Here is a 16,622-nt window from a genome sequence, read left to right as displayed (position 1 = left end):
ATGAGATATTAAGGTGTTTATAATCGAATGAATAAACTTGTATATACATTATTATAAAACCAAAACCAAAATAATAACAATATTAATATGCTAAAAATTAAAAGTTAAGATATAAGAGAAATGAAACGTCACATTTATATTGTTGCAAATAATATATGGTCTCTTACCATAAATTCTACCTTCATTCAATCTCTAACTAAAAAATGTTCCTCTCTTTGGTAAATTTTTTTTTATAAAAATAATATTGTTTATTTAAGTTTCATTTGTTAACTATTTCATTTTTTTTTCTTTTTTCAAATGAATATCAAACTAAACTTATGGTTAAATTAGGTTTACATTGAATCTAAATATTTGACATAATGATTAAACTGAGTAAATAAATTGGATAAAAAATTGAAGAACTAACAATATTATATAATTGAAAAAGAAAGAAACGAGAGATTTTTAATTTTTGTACGAAATTATATTTATTATTGTTTTATGTACGAGAATTTGAATAGTTGGTGAGATAAAGTAAATTTATTTTATGTTAAAACTTTTGTTAATTATAATTTTGTAAGAAAAAGAAAAGAAAGGAGATTGGAGGAGAGAAAGCATATGATGAAGAGGTGACACCACACGACCGTGTCTAATTTCTCGGCTTTTATGACGGAGCATTGTCCGGCCCGGTTCATCTCGCCGGATCCTTTCCACGCTCCCACTCTCTTTCTCTCACTATATAAATATATACATTTCAACAAATACTTCTATTACAAATCCCAATTCATCATCTGAAAGGATCGAGATCCAAGGCTGTTGGGACACAAATTCCCGTCTTTTTCTTCAAATCTGCAAAAATGCCCGCCGGAACTCTTGAAGTTCTTCTTGTTTCCGCCAAGGGCCTTGAAAACACAGATTACCTCTGTAAGTTCCCGCTCCCGATCGAGATCCATCCTTTCCAATTTCCCTCTATTTTGCGATCTTTTATGTGTTGGTTGATATTTTAGAAAGTGATGGTTGAAATGAGATTCATAGACCAAAAGGTGTGTTGGGTCGCCTTTGTGTTTGATATTGAACTTTTGCTGTCCTGAATCTATTTGATCTGCACGTGATCAAGTCTTTGAGGAAATGTATTTTGAGGGTTAAGTTTGTAAATAGTGAGAAAACAGAGTCGTTTTATGGGAATTCTTATTGGGTACTAGTTTCTTGTGTAGTACTTAATGTTGTGGTGGATATTCTTTGCTTATTTGGATCCTGGACTGATCTGATTCTTCTGGTTTTCTGTTAAAAAAAAAAAAAGGACATTGCTGGCAGATCTTTCTGATGTTTTATTTACCAAAAGTATCTTTCTTTTCTCCTTTTTACCCTGTTTCTAGAATCTATGAACAAATTGTGAGTTGTGGGAAATTCATTAGGCGATCAGATTGAAAAGACGTTGAAATGTCTTTTAAGTTACTGCCACATCAAAATAACTTGGTTGTTGAAGCATCTACTTTTTTTTAAATTGGAATTACAAATCTTCACCTCAAATTTGTTGTACTAAAGAAATCATTTTTAGTGAGTTCTTTTTCTTTTTTTTCTTTGAAATAAATTAAAATTTTCAAAGGTGGGGGTGCTATGCATATGCTATATATTTGAAAGTCATGAATTGTATTTGCATTATTCCCTATCCTTTAGATCTTGTGTAGTGTATACATTCATGATGTCGCAGATCATAGTTGATATATATTTTTGTTAAATTTAGAGGTGGTCTTGTATTAAAACGGTATTCCCCATCCTTTAATTTTAAGGTAGTTATTTGTATTTACAATGTCTTCTTGGATTTGAGCAGGTAACATGGATCCCTATGTTACTCTTACTTGCCGCTCACAGGAGCAGAAAAGCAGCGTCGCATCAGGTTAGTTTATCTTCTATATAATCTGCAAAATCCCCATTGTCTCCAAGTTTTTAAACTTTTAAGTGTTTTTTACCCTCACAAAGGATGTTTCTTGATTGCATACAGGAAAGGGATCTGACCCTGAATGGAATGAGACTTTTTTATTCACCATATCTGAGGGTGCAGAAGAACTTATCCTGAAGATATCGGACAGCGATACTGGCACGCAAGATGACTTTGTTGGTCAAGTAAAGTAAGTAAACTGCTTCCTTATTGGTCCTGTAACCAATCGAGAGTTTAATCAAGCATGCACTATTTCAAGAATCATAACTGGGGTATAGTTTTCTTAAGTTAGGAATTTTAAGTTTGGTGGATGAACGATGATCTTGTCTGATTTTCTCAGCACGGTCATTCTAAACTCTCTCTTATATTATGTGGTATATTTTGCTCATCGATGACTGTTTGATGATGGAAACACAAGCCTCTTCATATGCTTTGTTTATTGTTTGCAGAATTCCACTGGAACCTGTATACCTTGAAGGAAGCCTCCCAGAAACAGCATACAACGTGGTTAAGGATGAAGAATACCGTGGAGAGATCAAAATTCGCCTTAAATTTTCTCCTGAGGTCGCTCTTCTTCTTTACTTCTTTCAATGTTGCAGAATTATCAGATGAACTTACGTTTTGATTTGTCTGTAAGTGTATCTCGTGTTCGTTTGCAACGTAATTAACAATTCTGACTCTTTTGCCGCAGGAAAGGACTGAAAGAAATTTTCAAGTGGAAGAAACTTATGGTGGATGGAAGCAGTCTTCATTCGCAGATTGAGAACCACCACCACTCAATGATTGTTATTTGTATGGTTTGAGAGAATTCGTATCCTATTTATGTTCAGAGATTAGAACTTTGTTATGTAAAGAACTGCTTTGATGTTGATGGCTGGTCTTTTGCTTATGCTTAGATGTTTGGAATGAACTCTTGAATGGAATCAACAATGTACTTTGTATTCAAGAGTGATGAGACTCACCACTCGTTCTATACATGTGTGCTTTAAACAATGTACTTCGTATTCAAGAGTGATGAGACTCAGTAACTCGTTCCACAAAAAGAACTTACATCTAAACAATTCTCTAAAATTAAAAATTAGGAATTTGTTTTCTTCTATTTCTGGCAAATGGTACAAAGTGGTTCAAGTTTTTACGTGGGAGTTGCTGAGTGTGAAATTCCAGATTCGAGCATCCATTATGATACAAATTTGCTAAAAAGAAGAAAAAGAGCAATAAGCTGTTCTTCTCAAGACCTGTGCTGTTATTACATCAAAGTTACACTTTTCTCTAAAACTTCACCTTCCTCTAAAAGATCTGTTTCTATCCACCGAAGACTGCTGTTGAGAAGTGAATCCACTGCAGCTTGGTAGGCTCACGTTCCCTAGAGACAGCTGAGGATCTAAACTCAAGTGCTGTCCCGAAACAGATTTTTCGGGTCCGTCAAAGTGGGATGATATATCGTTTTGGAAGAGGTTAGGGGATCCAAAGTCTGGCAGTGCTGGGCTACTGTCTTTTTGGCTGCGAGAGGATTCAAGTCGTTCCTCAAAGAAGCTTTGAATTTCCAGACTATCGTCGATTGGTATTGCACCTGTGAGGGTCTTGAATGCAAAATCCAAGCACGGATCTGCCCAGGAATCCCCAAATGGAAAGGATAATGGAACTTCTGATGTCATATGGTCATTCGTTTGAAGGATTTGATGCGGATCATCGAGCATCATGTTGTTGCTCTCATGACATGCGCTGATCCCGTTAAATCGTTCGGAGTCTACCTGGGGCAGGGAATGATGCAGCTCACTGGGTGTCAAGATTTCGCAAGATGTTTTATATTGTTCATTCTTACTCGGTTGTCCATGTATTCTACCGTCTGATAAATTAAAAGCCAGAACAGCTTCATTTGAATGATGATTTGGGTTTGCTTGATCAAAGGAAATTATATTTGATGCCAGTTCAGGCTTGAGCCCATTAATACTTGGAGATTGACTACTAGTAGTGAGCTCTTTCTTGTTCCTGATTCTTTTGTTCCCTTGAGTTCTCTTATTCATGCGACTTCCCGGACCATTTTTTACTGAGCTCTGTCCTTGCAGGAAGTTGACTGTAGGATTAGAAACTGGCTCGTTGGTGGTAGTGGCATTCTCCACCGGCAACGCACCCGTAAGAGTTTTGATTGCAAATTCCAAGCACGGGTCTGACCAAAAATCAGCAATTGGAACATTCAGCTGCGCTTCCATCTTTCCATCATCCTTCTTTTCAGTTTCCACTCTTTGTATTTTCTCTTCTGGGGCATCAACGCCGCATGCAAGAGGAGTCTTCCTTTTATTGGAAGGATTTTCACATAAGGACATGTCCTTGTGATTTTCACGTAACGGCGTGTCCTTGTGATTAGGTGTATGGTCTTTATTGTCTTTTTCAGACCTCACATCGAGCTGCTGTGATGCTTTATCTGTATTGTGAACATCTGCATCCGCTTTCACTGCTAGGCCAGCATCTGGACTAACTTCAGTGAAAATATTTCTATTTGAAACTTGAGGAACTTCTTTAGCATCTTCTTTAGGCACCAACTCTGGTTCAAGTCCAGCAAGTCGTTTTGAAGACCTCCGAGGCAAGTTGACATCTTTCTTCTTCTTGGACTTCCTCGTCTTTGTCTTTCGCCCATTGACACCACTTTCCATTGTATTACTGATCGCAATCTTCTCATGTTCCAACTTAGATGCAGTGTTTATAAGTGGACTGTTATCAGGAGTTACTACTATTTCAATTTTATTACTTTCTAGCTTTTGAACTTTTGGCAACGCTTTGATCTCTTGGTCAGACTCAGATGCACAAATAGAAACTGCTACATTATCAGAAGATACTCTTTCATTTTCATTACCTTCTGTATGATCAGCTTTTGGAGATGATAAATCTTTATGACTTTTTTCTTCGATTTCAGTAGACTCCTTGATGACCGCTTCTTGAGGCAAAATAATCTCTTCAACAGTTTCAACAGGAAGAACTAAAGCATCTTTCAGTGCAGAAGACACATTCTGGCGTTGCTTCAACTGTTGAATATGGACTCCTGGACGTTCTGACCGTCTCCCTGTTGCCATTTCCTCACCTACATGTATTAGTTGTAGGTTAAATCATCAAAGATGATAAAAGCTAAATTCCTGTGTTGGACAACTTTTCAGTACACCATTGAATTGATAAGAAGCGGCTTTAGTATCGAACAAATATTCTACCTGCAAGAGATTGTGGGGTTGCTGCAGACTGCTCCAATTTCTGTCCTCTAACAGTCGATCGCTATAACAGAAGCAAGCAACGATTCAGGATTTAAAAACCATCCTTCAATAGAAACCATTGAAGCGAAGCTAAAGACGGACTGAAGCATTGCTATTGCTACTAAAATAACCTGTTGTTATCTGGGTTTATATAGATCAATCTTTCCATTATTGGGTTTTTTAGGCTTCAATCAGGTTCAGTTTCCTCAAAAGTTACAGTTGTAGCTAATGTTGTATCAACAGATCTGAATGTGACATGAAATTTAATTATGCAAACAAACAGCAATGATATAACGATGATCTAACATTGATTGGTCAAAGGACAAATGTTTGAATTTTCTTCTCACAGATGATTGAACTTAATAGAAAATATATGCACTATGCAAACACCATTTTGGAGCTTGCCTACACCAAAAAGATTTCCAGTGCAACATCTCCAATGAGAACTTCTACACAATTTTTAATATGTTAGCAGCAGATGTTTTTGTAGTGTTGCTGGGGTTTATTTTGTATTTCTACATTTGTTTTATATCTTTTCAGCTTTGCATCTGTCAACTGTTAGGAAGTGTATATTGGTATTCTCGGTCTTAGCATGACCTGAATGTCGTTCGTTTTATTTCAGATATGATGAGAGTGCTATGGAGGTGTCAACCTAGTTGAGATGTCCGGGTGCACCTACCGATCTCTCTCTCTCCCATTTCTAGGCTTCTCTATTATTATCATTGTATAACTCTCTTGTACTTTGAGTATTGTTATCAATAAAGAAACTTGTCTCCTTTTCAAAAAATATGTCAGCAGCAGTAGGCGTTTTTTTTTGTTTTGGGTAGAGTGTAGACAAACATAAGATATAATACTACAACTAATAAGCAACATCTAACAGTGATGTCATACTGAAGAAACTTAAGGTGACAGCATAAAGTCAGAATGACACGATTTAGAAACCAAACTGATTGAAACAAATAATACTGTCAGAACATTCCTACATGAGTCTAACAAAGGATAAACTTACTGATTTTTTGTCACTTATCAACTCCTGATCTTCATCGCCCCCTTCCTTTGGTTTAAATGCATGTCTACTGATCTCTCCAGTCTCGAGATAGCGGAAAACCTCCTTTTTGGAGCGGAATACGTATCCAGATTTTGGATCTATGTAAAACTGTAAGAAGGTTGGACATAACTAAGAGAATAAAGACACAATAAATTATATGGCTACTTAACAATTCAGCTAAATCAAGGGAGGAAGAAGGCCATACCGGGTCTTTCCTAATGCCATCTGCTTTTTCTTTGATCTTGATTTCCTTTATCCATCCAGGCGGCAAATCTTCATCTTTATAATGTTCGATAACAACCTAGAGTGCATGTGGAAATCAGCTACAGAACTCAACACGCAAATAGTAAAAAGCATTTCATATGTTAGTCCAAGAAGCACATTTGTGCATGCGGCATTTCAAAATCTCCTAAAACTTCTTTTTGTAATATCAATGATTATTGAGTGTTTGAGCCAACTAATACACCTTAACTAACTTCACCAGACAACCATTTGTTATCCAAGAAGCTTGAGGTTTTTAAATCCTAGGAGGGTAGCTATGATTTGAAATCTTTAATTTTATATTAGCACCAACAATCACTAAGACAATTCATGATGGTTGTCTCCAACAACTAAAATTGTGTTGAATCAGTCTTTTTTTTTCTTTTATAAATGATTATTTCCTTACCGTTTGGTTAGGGGGAAGGAGTTGACTTTTGGACTTTGTGTTTTATTTCTCACTCCATATGGGAGTTTGATTCCTTTAAACACCTTTTATCTTTCATTTACATCAAGAGGAAGTTTGTCTGTTATTTTTTTTAATTAAAAAAAAACCTTTTGTCGCATCTTCAAGCTCTTTCTGTATGAAGACAAAAACATTGAGGGGAAAGGAAAAGATAAGAATCATTATAAAAGAGATAGGTAAGGAAACATACTCGACTTCTAGACTTCTTGCCGTTGCTTGTCCTCCTCTCTTTCAATGTGCATAATTTGTTCTTTACAGTTCTGAGATGTCGAAATACCTCTGGCTTTGAATAAAATCTGCTGTCCGTCACTGGATCAATGTAACACTGCAACAAGCGAGAAGTATGTAATGTAAGAAATCAATGCACAATGGACTTAGCTTAGTTTTAATCATACATTCAAGTGTCAAGACATCAGTGGTAATCATTTAAAATTTGGTTAAGAAAATTATCTGTGGTTGCTTGCAAGCAACAAAACCTGAAGGAAAATACACTCTCTGTTCATGAGCAATTAAACTTCCATGTAAAAGTAATTAGTTGCCTGATCAACGAGGGAAGGGCTGTTTGATGATTTCCTTCCCCTTTTTTTCCCTTTTAATCTCCATTTAAAAAAGTAAAATTGATATTCACAAAGTACATTTTGCTAACTCAACAGGAACAGTTGTTTAGTTACAAGCATCATTTCATGAAAACTAATCAATCGTAGGTACAAACCAGTAGCATGAGCAATATTAGAGCACAACGACCTTAAAAGTATTCTATGAGTATTTACAGGAAATGAGCAGAAAAAGTTAAAAAGTTGTGGTTCAAGAAAAAAGGTTAGCCATGCACACGGATGTTACCTTGTAAACAGCTCCAACATTTGAACCACTCATCCTTGTTCTTGACTCCACTTTCCAGCCAGCAGGCAACCATTCAGGGTGTTCATTTGATTTCACCGTCAGCTATACCAGAGAAAAATACAACCACTTTAAAGATAATGGATAGGAGTTGAAGATAAAAATATTAGGGAGTCAAACTCACTTGCAGTGGACTATTTCCTGACTGAGTTTTTACGCCCCTCGAAGTTGGTTGAGACTTTTGAGACTGAGTGCTTTTAATATAACCAATAACATCATCCTTATAATAAAAGCTTTTTCCATTCTCCAAGTTTGTATAGAACTACAAAATCCCAAATGAAGAGTAAAACGTGAGGAAGACTTACTAATGTGAATACAATTGTTGTTATAAAGTAATTTGAGTTTTCCCCCAACCAATAATTCATTCCATGTGAATCACATAGATTGGTCCAATGTAAGCAATAAATGAAGTGTAAAAAACTGTGAGAAGTAAGATTTTGTAATGTGAATAAATTTGTAGTACTACAGTAATTTTGAGCTTACCCCTAATCAATAATTATTTCTGAATCGGCCCAACGATCAAAGGGCCAAGCAGCAAACACAAATATCTTTAAGATAATATGTTAAAAACATGGAGGTAGCCTAGTGTTTTCCTCTTCTTTTTAGTAGGGTTACATAGTTGATATTTCATAATGGTAGTCAAGGTGCATAAGTACGCTTGGATTCTCATGATTTCTATTTTCACAAAATCATTTCATAGGCATTAAAAGTGTATGCCTATCATGCCACCGGTGCTTACAGGACTGAACAAGTGAAAAAATAAGACGTTGTCTCAGAGAATTTGAGGGATCTTTCCTTAGTTTTTTCAACATAAATTTATCAAATTTAGGAAATAGGCAGAGCAAAATAATGTCAGGAAGAGGAAATGGAAAAAGCAATAGCTACAAAGAAAATGCTGTAGGCTAAGAATTACTAGAGTTTACTCCAAGAATCAACCAAGAGTCAAGTGTCCAAAACATGAGGAAACTCCTTATTTATAGAGATTAATACATAAATGAAGGTAAGAGAGATTTACCTAAGATTACCCGATCCTTCCTTCATCATTCAATTCCTAAAAATATATTTTTTTAATAATAATAATTTAAAAAACAAAAACAAACAAATTTGCAGTACTACCTATGGATTTACCTGAGATTACCATAGCCCTCCCTTCATCAGATGGCTATTTTGGTTCCAAGATTTCTCCCTACCCAATAAAATGTATCAAACTAGGGGTGTTTTAATCCTAACTCCACAAACTTCCAATTCCATTTTGGAGCTTGATAGCTCCCCAAATTAGTTATCATGCCCTGAACTGTGTTAGTTCTTAGGAATTCAACATTATCTGAGTGTTCTTAGACGGGTTATTGAGCATAGGAAGTCATCAGGATGTCCGGATACAAATCAAGCTAAAACAGAGCAATAAGCAACGATTAGAAATCAAGTTGACAAAAAGGACCCTTAAGAGGGCAGGTCGGCATTGCACCTTGACACTAGAGGCAGCCATGCATCCCAAGAAGAGAGCATTGCGACATATCCCTATGGTGTGGTAATGCTCTCCATCAGGTATATGCATGAGTATTCCTTCACGACGCAGTGCTCCAAGGTGTTGCGCAATTGGGTATTAGTGTTGTGGCGCTCTGTCGAGTTTTATAAATTCCACCTCAAATATTTAGAACAAAGGGGGGAAGAATTGAGAGGAGCCAACCATTTCCGAGTTATGGGACATTTTCTAAGCCCTTCGTCTCCTTCTCTATTTCCTTAGTCTTAGGTTGCATTCTTTGGAATTGTAAATAGCTTGATGTTTACAAGCCTTGATTACTTCTTTCAAGGGCTTTATTTGGTTGGCAGGGGTCGAACAAAGAATCCAATATCAAACATTTCAATAGGCTTTGCAAATCTAAGACGCATCATAGAAGCTCTATCCTGTTAGCACTACAGTTCTTATGCAATCCATTTGGTAAAACCTCATTTTTGTAAAAGGTCCATGCATTTCTTCCAATCTGACTTGATTTATCATCTCATAATGGAATTACAATTACCTCCTTGCCTCCCTATTCCTTTCAGACATGTCAAGTTTCTTCCTATATATGAGACTTCGAATTCTTTTCCGTTACAAAAGATAGGATGTGCATGGACAGCAAAAACTTTGTTTCTAATTCGGCAGTTACCGTTGAGATTCAGCAAGGGCAAAAGACTCCACCCTGACTAGCAAGAACTACAGTTGAAAGTGGAAGATGAAGGAAGGACTTTGGGGCAGCATCACAATCACTACCAAGGTGCAAAACCAGGACATAAAACACCATAGAAACAAAACGAACCAAACTATTCTTTTCCGGAAGACATCCTAGTACTGGTCAAATACCCCTTGTTCCCTTGGAAAACACGAGATATCTAGACAGTATACCCATCAAAGAAAAAGGGTTGAACATTCAAGACAATATATCCAATAACTCAACATTTCAATCAACAAAGCAAACAAAAATAGGGCACATAACACCACCATCCACCCTAAAACTCACAAACTCCAGCTAAAAAAACACAAAACCAATAACCAAAGACCAAAGCTGCACAGAAAATGCCAGCGAAAATCTATTAAAAAAAAAAAACTAACAGCAAAAACAAAATTACCCTAATTTTCCGGCCCGTCTTCTGAACTTTATACTGCACAGTCCAGCCAGAGGGAAGCCAATCCGGCGAACCCTTGGCCACCATCTTCAGAATGGAATCAACAACAGATCAGCTCCAGAGTCTAAGCAATCAAGATCTATGGAGCTAAACCGCGAAAAAGGGAAATTGATTAGGTCAAAGAAAGAGGGGAAATGGGAAAGGAAAAAGATGAAATTGAGGTGCGGACACGCGGGTACAATTGAAAATCCATACTTTCATCGAGGAAAAGGATTAATCAGTGAGATGGGTCTGTAAGTAAAAGGTAGGGAAAAGGTTAGGGCTGGAAGTTGAAGTGGAAATCGAAGATGGGGTTGATGAAGACGCAACCAAAAACTGATTTTTCAGTGTTTTAGTAGATGGGTGTGTAATTTGAGTTTCGAGGGTTGGTTGGGTTTGACCATTGAATCTGTGGGATTGGATGTTCTGGTTGTACCGTTGGATTAAAAATGGAAGCAAAGTAAAGAAAGAAAGATGGGTTGGAAGAAGATTGAGCTGAGAGAGACTCAATTGTCAAAGAAAGCAGATCGATTTGTGTCTGTTATGGATGTCGTCTGATTCCAAATAGAGCCTTCACTGTCCACACTATTCACTAATTACCCTTTTTTGCCTTTATATCTCTCTTATGTTCGTGCGCCAAATACATATCTATAATCATTTATTTATATATATAGAATACGAACAAGAATCTTTGTGAATTACTTTTCTCTTTTTTGTTTTTGCTTCATTCTGTGATTTCAAAATTTTACCCCTTTTAATATATCAAATTGGCTTCAGAGTTCAGTGTCATCATCTTACAAATTTTTATTTTCAAATATTATTTTTTTCAATTTTTATAACAAAACATCTCTTAATTTCAACATTCTCATTACCAAAAAAAACACTTGTTTTCCATTTAAATTTAAAATAAAAAGTGAGTAATCAAATTGTAACAAAAACTTAATTTTCAAAAGTAAAATTGTAACCTCTACATATTTATGAGCTAAATCAAATGAAAAATAGATTTTAAACGTGTTAAAATATTACATTGAATGTATTAATTATTACACAGTCAATGATGTAATGTTAAAATTACATCCACCCACATAAATTAAACAATGTATATATAATTGACGATACATTTGACATAACAATACACATAACTCAAGTTTTATCGCTCTATGTCACAAAAGAAAATTGTGCCATTCATGTCGTCGTTGCTTAGCTTCTCACTGTTGGCATTTTCGATCAGTTCCCGATCAGTTTCCATCCAGATCCATCCTCAATTATCTGTCCTGCGTCCCCACCGCTTCGCTTTCCTATGGGCTTGTGGCTTACTTCTTCCATGCAACCGCTGGGGTCGTCGAGCACTTGTCAAAATTCGGCGATCCACTGCACACTTCGCCTCGCGTCGTCATATCTCTGCTCGATTTTTCTCTAGGTTTCTTCAAACCCACCTCCGTCGCGCACAGATTCGACCCCATTTTCTTTGATCTCTTACCGGCGTCGTTCAAATTCAATGTCGATCAACTCCCACTTTCCATCGTCGGCTTTGGATCCGCGACCGTGGAACTTCTTTCTTTGTGTGTGTCTTCTTCGCATCGTTCGTGCCACTCGTGTAGCTAGATTCCGCCGACACTCAAGCCTCATGTCGTTGTAGCGCAATTTCATCTGCCTCTTTATAGGTTTCAGATCTGATCTTCTTTCGTTTTCCCCTCAGCATCGCACCACCGCTTAAACCCAAGTTCATTCCGCTGCCACTCGTGTAAATCCAGTCGGCATTGAAGTTTTCAACAACACCCAAAGAAAAAAAGACGAATGAAATAAGAATATGAGAAGAAGATGGGGTGGGTTGTTCCCTTTCTCTCTCCAAAACCTTTTCTTCCATTTTCGAATTTTCAACTAAAAAATCATCAACTTTTTTTCGCACCACTCTTTCCAATACATTTCACATAACAATGATACACATAACCTAATATTCTAATACTAAAGACTGAAAAAAAGTAAAAAATTTCAAATTAATTTATCTCCTCAGAAACATTTTTGGTGAGAAGGGTCATTAAAGTTTTTCAACTTTATACAAGTTTGGTTTGTTCTTCCACTCATGAACAGGTTCTGGCTGCAAGGTCAGTCCAAACCTACCCTTAATTAGTTTGATTCAACCCAAATCCACACATTCATTTGTTAGATTAGATAATGATATAACTTTTGTTAAGAGCAGGACAACATATAGTGGAGATATTTAGACAAACCAATCAAGTTGATTATTGGACATATCATTAAGTATCAAAGTATCAAGTATACGTGTATGTATCATTCATATACACTATACTTAATATATATATAATATAAAAAAATTATTTCCTAAACATATCTTAGCAGGATAGATATCAAAGTTTTTTGCGAGTAAAAATTTTGAAATGGTTAAAAACTAATAACGTTTATTTATAAATGATAACTTCATACTATCAATCAATTTATCAATAGTAATAAGAAATTATGATTTATAATTAAATTAAATAAAAAAATATATCAATCTTTTAAACAAACACATAATTATAGTTGACGACCAATAACAAAAACTTACTTGTTTGTTAGGTTAAAAAGTATTTTAACTGTGGATAAAAGATAAAAATTTCTACACATAAAGGAAGTGTAGATTATGGAAATATCTTTATAAATTTAGGTTTTGAGTACATAAAATGGGGTAAGTTGTGGTATTTAGATTGTTGAAGTTGAGTGATTGTGAAATAATGAATTCAAATAGAGTATTATAAGTTAATAAAGCAATAATAAATGCTTTGTTTATAAATTTAATTAGCTGAGTTTACCTATGTATTATTGCACTCATAAATGTGGTCTTATTCAATACTAATTAGTCAGTGAAATTTTACTATGAATTAAAATGGTTAGACTTTTGTAATAATAAAAAACACATACCAATAGAGAAAATTAGGGTATGTTAATAAATATATATACTTATTTTTATTTATCCAAAAATATGTGATCTCTAAATTTGGTGACAAGCCTACATTTTTCTTCATGTGTAGCCTTTGGTATATTTTACATGGATGAAATCAACTTTTATAAGGTCAAACAAAAATGACTATATGGGTTATTATTGTTGAATAATTGAACTCTTGTTATAATAATAAAAAAAATTGTTTTAAGATTTATTAATGTGAACTAAAAATCTTCTACTGTACGTATATCAAAGAAATGTAAATTATAAATTTGGTAGAATTTGAGTTATATTCATCTTTATTCATTTTGTTCAATTATTCAATCATAGTTTATCATTCACGGGTATTCTTCTTATAGCTTCTTTTCTTATGTTACTAGGGTGTATGATTAGAATGAGTTTGAGATGCACCATACGATAGATTTAGAGGATTTTTCTTTCAAACAATAGGTAAGATAGAAGAATTAAAACTCTAATTAGTTTGAAGTTAACATTAAAACACTACGTCCTTGAGTTGTATTCATTCTGTTGACACATGTTTATAGAAATTAATTATATATGGGATGCAAAATTAGGGGCCACATGATGGTAATATAAAATTTTATAATAAGGTCAAGAATAAAGGTTGGCATTGTAATGTGGTTTGACCTTCTATTCCCAAAGGGAACATAACTAACAACTTTTTCTTCATTGCCACTATTAAATAAAGGCAAGTCGGTGGTTGCCTTTAATTCCATTGCTCCTCAAAATTTGTTTTATGTTCATACTAACATTTACACGTTCAATTTTACATTAAAATTAAATTACGTCAAAACCTTATAATATGGTTTTCAAATTGAATTAATCTTAACTATATTCTTTTTTGCTCTTGTAACAAAGCAATACACTGTGAATTTGAATATAGTTTAATAAATATATCTATCGTACATTTATTCTAAATGATAATATATCGATCTCCACTAAAAAAAATGTAAACGGCAAGATCACACAAACTTTCAGTTCATTCAAATTTGATAAGTCGTTTTTTAACTTAATAGTGTCTAATATGTGTTTTTCTTTTCAATTTTTGGTCTGTATATAATAGATATTTTGATTTTCAATTTTTCTATTACATAGAATTTGATATTTTCTTAAAAGAATTAAGATATAAAATTGAAAATTTTAAAGTTTTGTCTTAATTTGTTTGAATGCAAAAAAAAATTATACAAAAAGTGAAATTGAGTTAGTGAGACTATATTAGACATTTGAAAACTTTAGCACATTATTAACACAAATTTGAAAACTTTTTTAGATATTTATTAGATACAATTTATAGTTATAGATTACAAACCAAATAAGTTGAAGTTTGATTTTTTTTTCATAAACTAAACTTATAATAGATTTATTATAGTCTGTTAGTGACCCCAATTTTTCTAGGTTCATGTATTTCTAAATATTATTATTTGATCCTTCAATCTAATTTATACAAAAAGAATTATTTCAACGAACATGCATTTCGAAAAGTCAAACATATATATCAAATTCAACTCTCAATTTGAAAGTTCTTATATAGTCTAAATTTATATCAAAATACAAGAGAAAAAATGGTATAAAATAAGCCATTTTAGAAATGTAACTAAATAGGGAAAAAATACAAAAGAATTATAAATAGTTATATATTTAATAATTTATAAACAATAGTAAACTAATGTGTTTAGCATTAATTATATATGTCTCATAATTTTCGTATTAAGTTTCCTACAAAATAATAATTAAATATTTTACGAAAATGACATCATGGATTTATATGACGAATAGTTTATTGTGGATAGTACTGAATAAAAAAATAGAAAAAAAAGGACTATTAGTTTATTTTTGCTTTTATTACTATCAAATGGCAATGGCATTAAATATTATTTGTTTGTAATAAAAAAAATAATTAGAAGACAAATAAATAGTTTATTTTAATTCAACGTTAATTATTATTAATATTTTGACTCAAAATTTCAAAAGCACTGTGGAAATTGAACCCACCATCTCCTTGTAGTCTTAAGAACATTCAATTTTCACATAGAGGAATTCTCGATCTTATAATTTTCTCTATAAAATATTTTCTTCACAAGAAGCAATCGAAATTAAAAATAAATAAACAAACACTATCCTTTTTATATATATATATCTTCATCACATACATATAATTATTGTTCTACACAATATTTCTGTATATATTTTTTTTTTTTAAAAAAAGAAAGAACTCTATAACACTGCAAAAAAAATCTAATTAAAATAATTAATGTGACTGAGAATTCGAAAATTTGTATTTCGAACCTGTATGGAAGAATTGTTACGAGAGACCTTCACATTGAATAATTTTTCCCTTAAGATCTTCGGAGGTTGATGCGATTAGTTATGAAGTGGGTTGGGACCGGCGGGGACTTTGCGGAGTGAAACGCCGTAGTTTCGGGAAGTGATTTGGTCTTCCACGGCGGCCGGCGGCTGCGTGAATGAAAATGTTGAGGTGGTGGGTGGGTGGAGACTGAGAGAATCGTTTTCCGGTTGTGGGGCGGAGGTGGGTGGACGGCGGGCGGCGTGGAGAGGGGTGGTGGTGGTGAGGAGAATCATGAAGAGGAAGAGGAAGAGAGAATTAGGAGGAATGGAGTTTTGAGAAGCCATTTTTATTTGAGAGAGGTGTTTCTAATTAAGGTTTTTCAATGGAGGAGAGAGAGAGGTTTTTGAGAGTGAATTAGAAGAAGAAGTGAAGGAATTGAAAATGGGAAAATGGGAAAATGGAGAATTGTGGGAAGTGTCATTTTATTAAGGAAGAGCCAGCCAAGTTGTGGGGGCTGATTGTGGATCCAATCAAATATCAATTTCATATGTTTTTAGGTGTTTTTACTCAATTGCCCTTTTGGTTTTATTTAATTTACTTAGCACAATCATTGTTTATTGGTTGTTGTGTGATTAATTAGTATAATAAATGTTTTGGTAGAAAATATGTCATAACTCTAACTTATGCTTGTATTGACGTTAGAATTTCTTGTGTCACGTTGCATCGATATGGTAGAACATCAGCTATTCAAAGGAAAATATAGTTTACTATATGTTGTGGCCAGTCTATAGAAACAAATCTCTCTTTCAATAAAAACGACAACCCTAACACAACTGTTGAAAAAAGAAACAGAGTGTCAATCCATCGTCTTCTTCCAAATTTTGTTTGACTATTATCATAA

At 34.2% G+C, this 16,622-nt stretch overlaps 2 protein-coding genes across 2 annotated transcripts; one reads left to right on the top strand and one right to left on the bottom strand.

Moving 5' to 3' along the window:
• The first annotated feature begins 522 nt into the window (after positions 1-522).
• On the top strand, positions 523-2,927 carry LOC101203155 (elicitor-responsive protein 3). Its single transcript, XM_004143879.2, has 5 exons — positions 523-903; positions 1,811-1,876; positions 1,982-2,108; positions 2,368-2,482; positions 2,610-2,927. The coding sequence occupies exons 1-5, from the start codon at positions 837-839 to the stop codon at positions 2,679-2,681; spliced, it is 447 nt and encodes a 148-aa protein (XP_004143927.1). The 5' UTR covers positions 523-836; the 3' UTR covers positions 2,682-2,927.
• A 62-nt stretch (positions 2,928-2,989) lies between these two features.
• LOC101223188 (methyl-CpG-binding domain-containing protein 13) lies at positions 2,990-11,064 on the bottom strand. The gene is made up of 8 exons (XM_004143877.3): positions 10,437-11,064; positions 7,951-8,088; positions 7,770-7,871; positions 7,120-7,254; positions 6,411-6,506; positions 6,167-6,313; positions 5,119-5,179; positions 2,990-4,994 (listed from the first exon to the last, which is right to left on the bottom strand). Exons 1-8 carry the CDS (start codon positions 10,518-10,520, stop codon positions 3,196-3,198), a joined length of 2,562 nt encoding a protein of 853 aa, XP_004143925.1. The 5' UTR covers positions 10,521-11,064; the 3' UTR covers positions 2,990-3,195.
• Positions 11,065-16,622: the final 5,558 nt, after the last annotated feature.

Source organism: Cucumis sativus, chromosome 5, assembly GCF_000004075.3.
Source record: "Cucumis sativus cultivar 9930 chromosome 5, Cucumber_9930_V3, whole genome shotgun sequence".
NCBI lineage: Eukaryota > Viridiplantae > Streptophyta > Magnoliopsida > Cucurbitales > Cucurbitaceae > Cucumis > Cucumis sativus.
The sequence above is the reverse complement of the archived record's forward strand: the minus strand, read 5'-3'. Positions and strand labels throughout refer to the sequence as shown.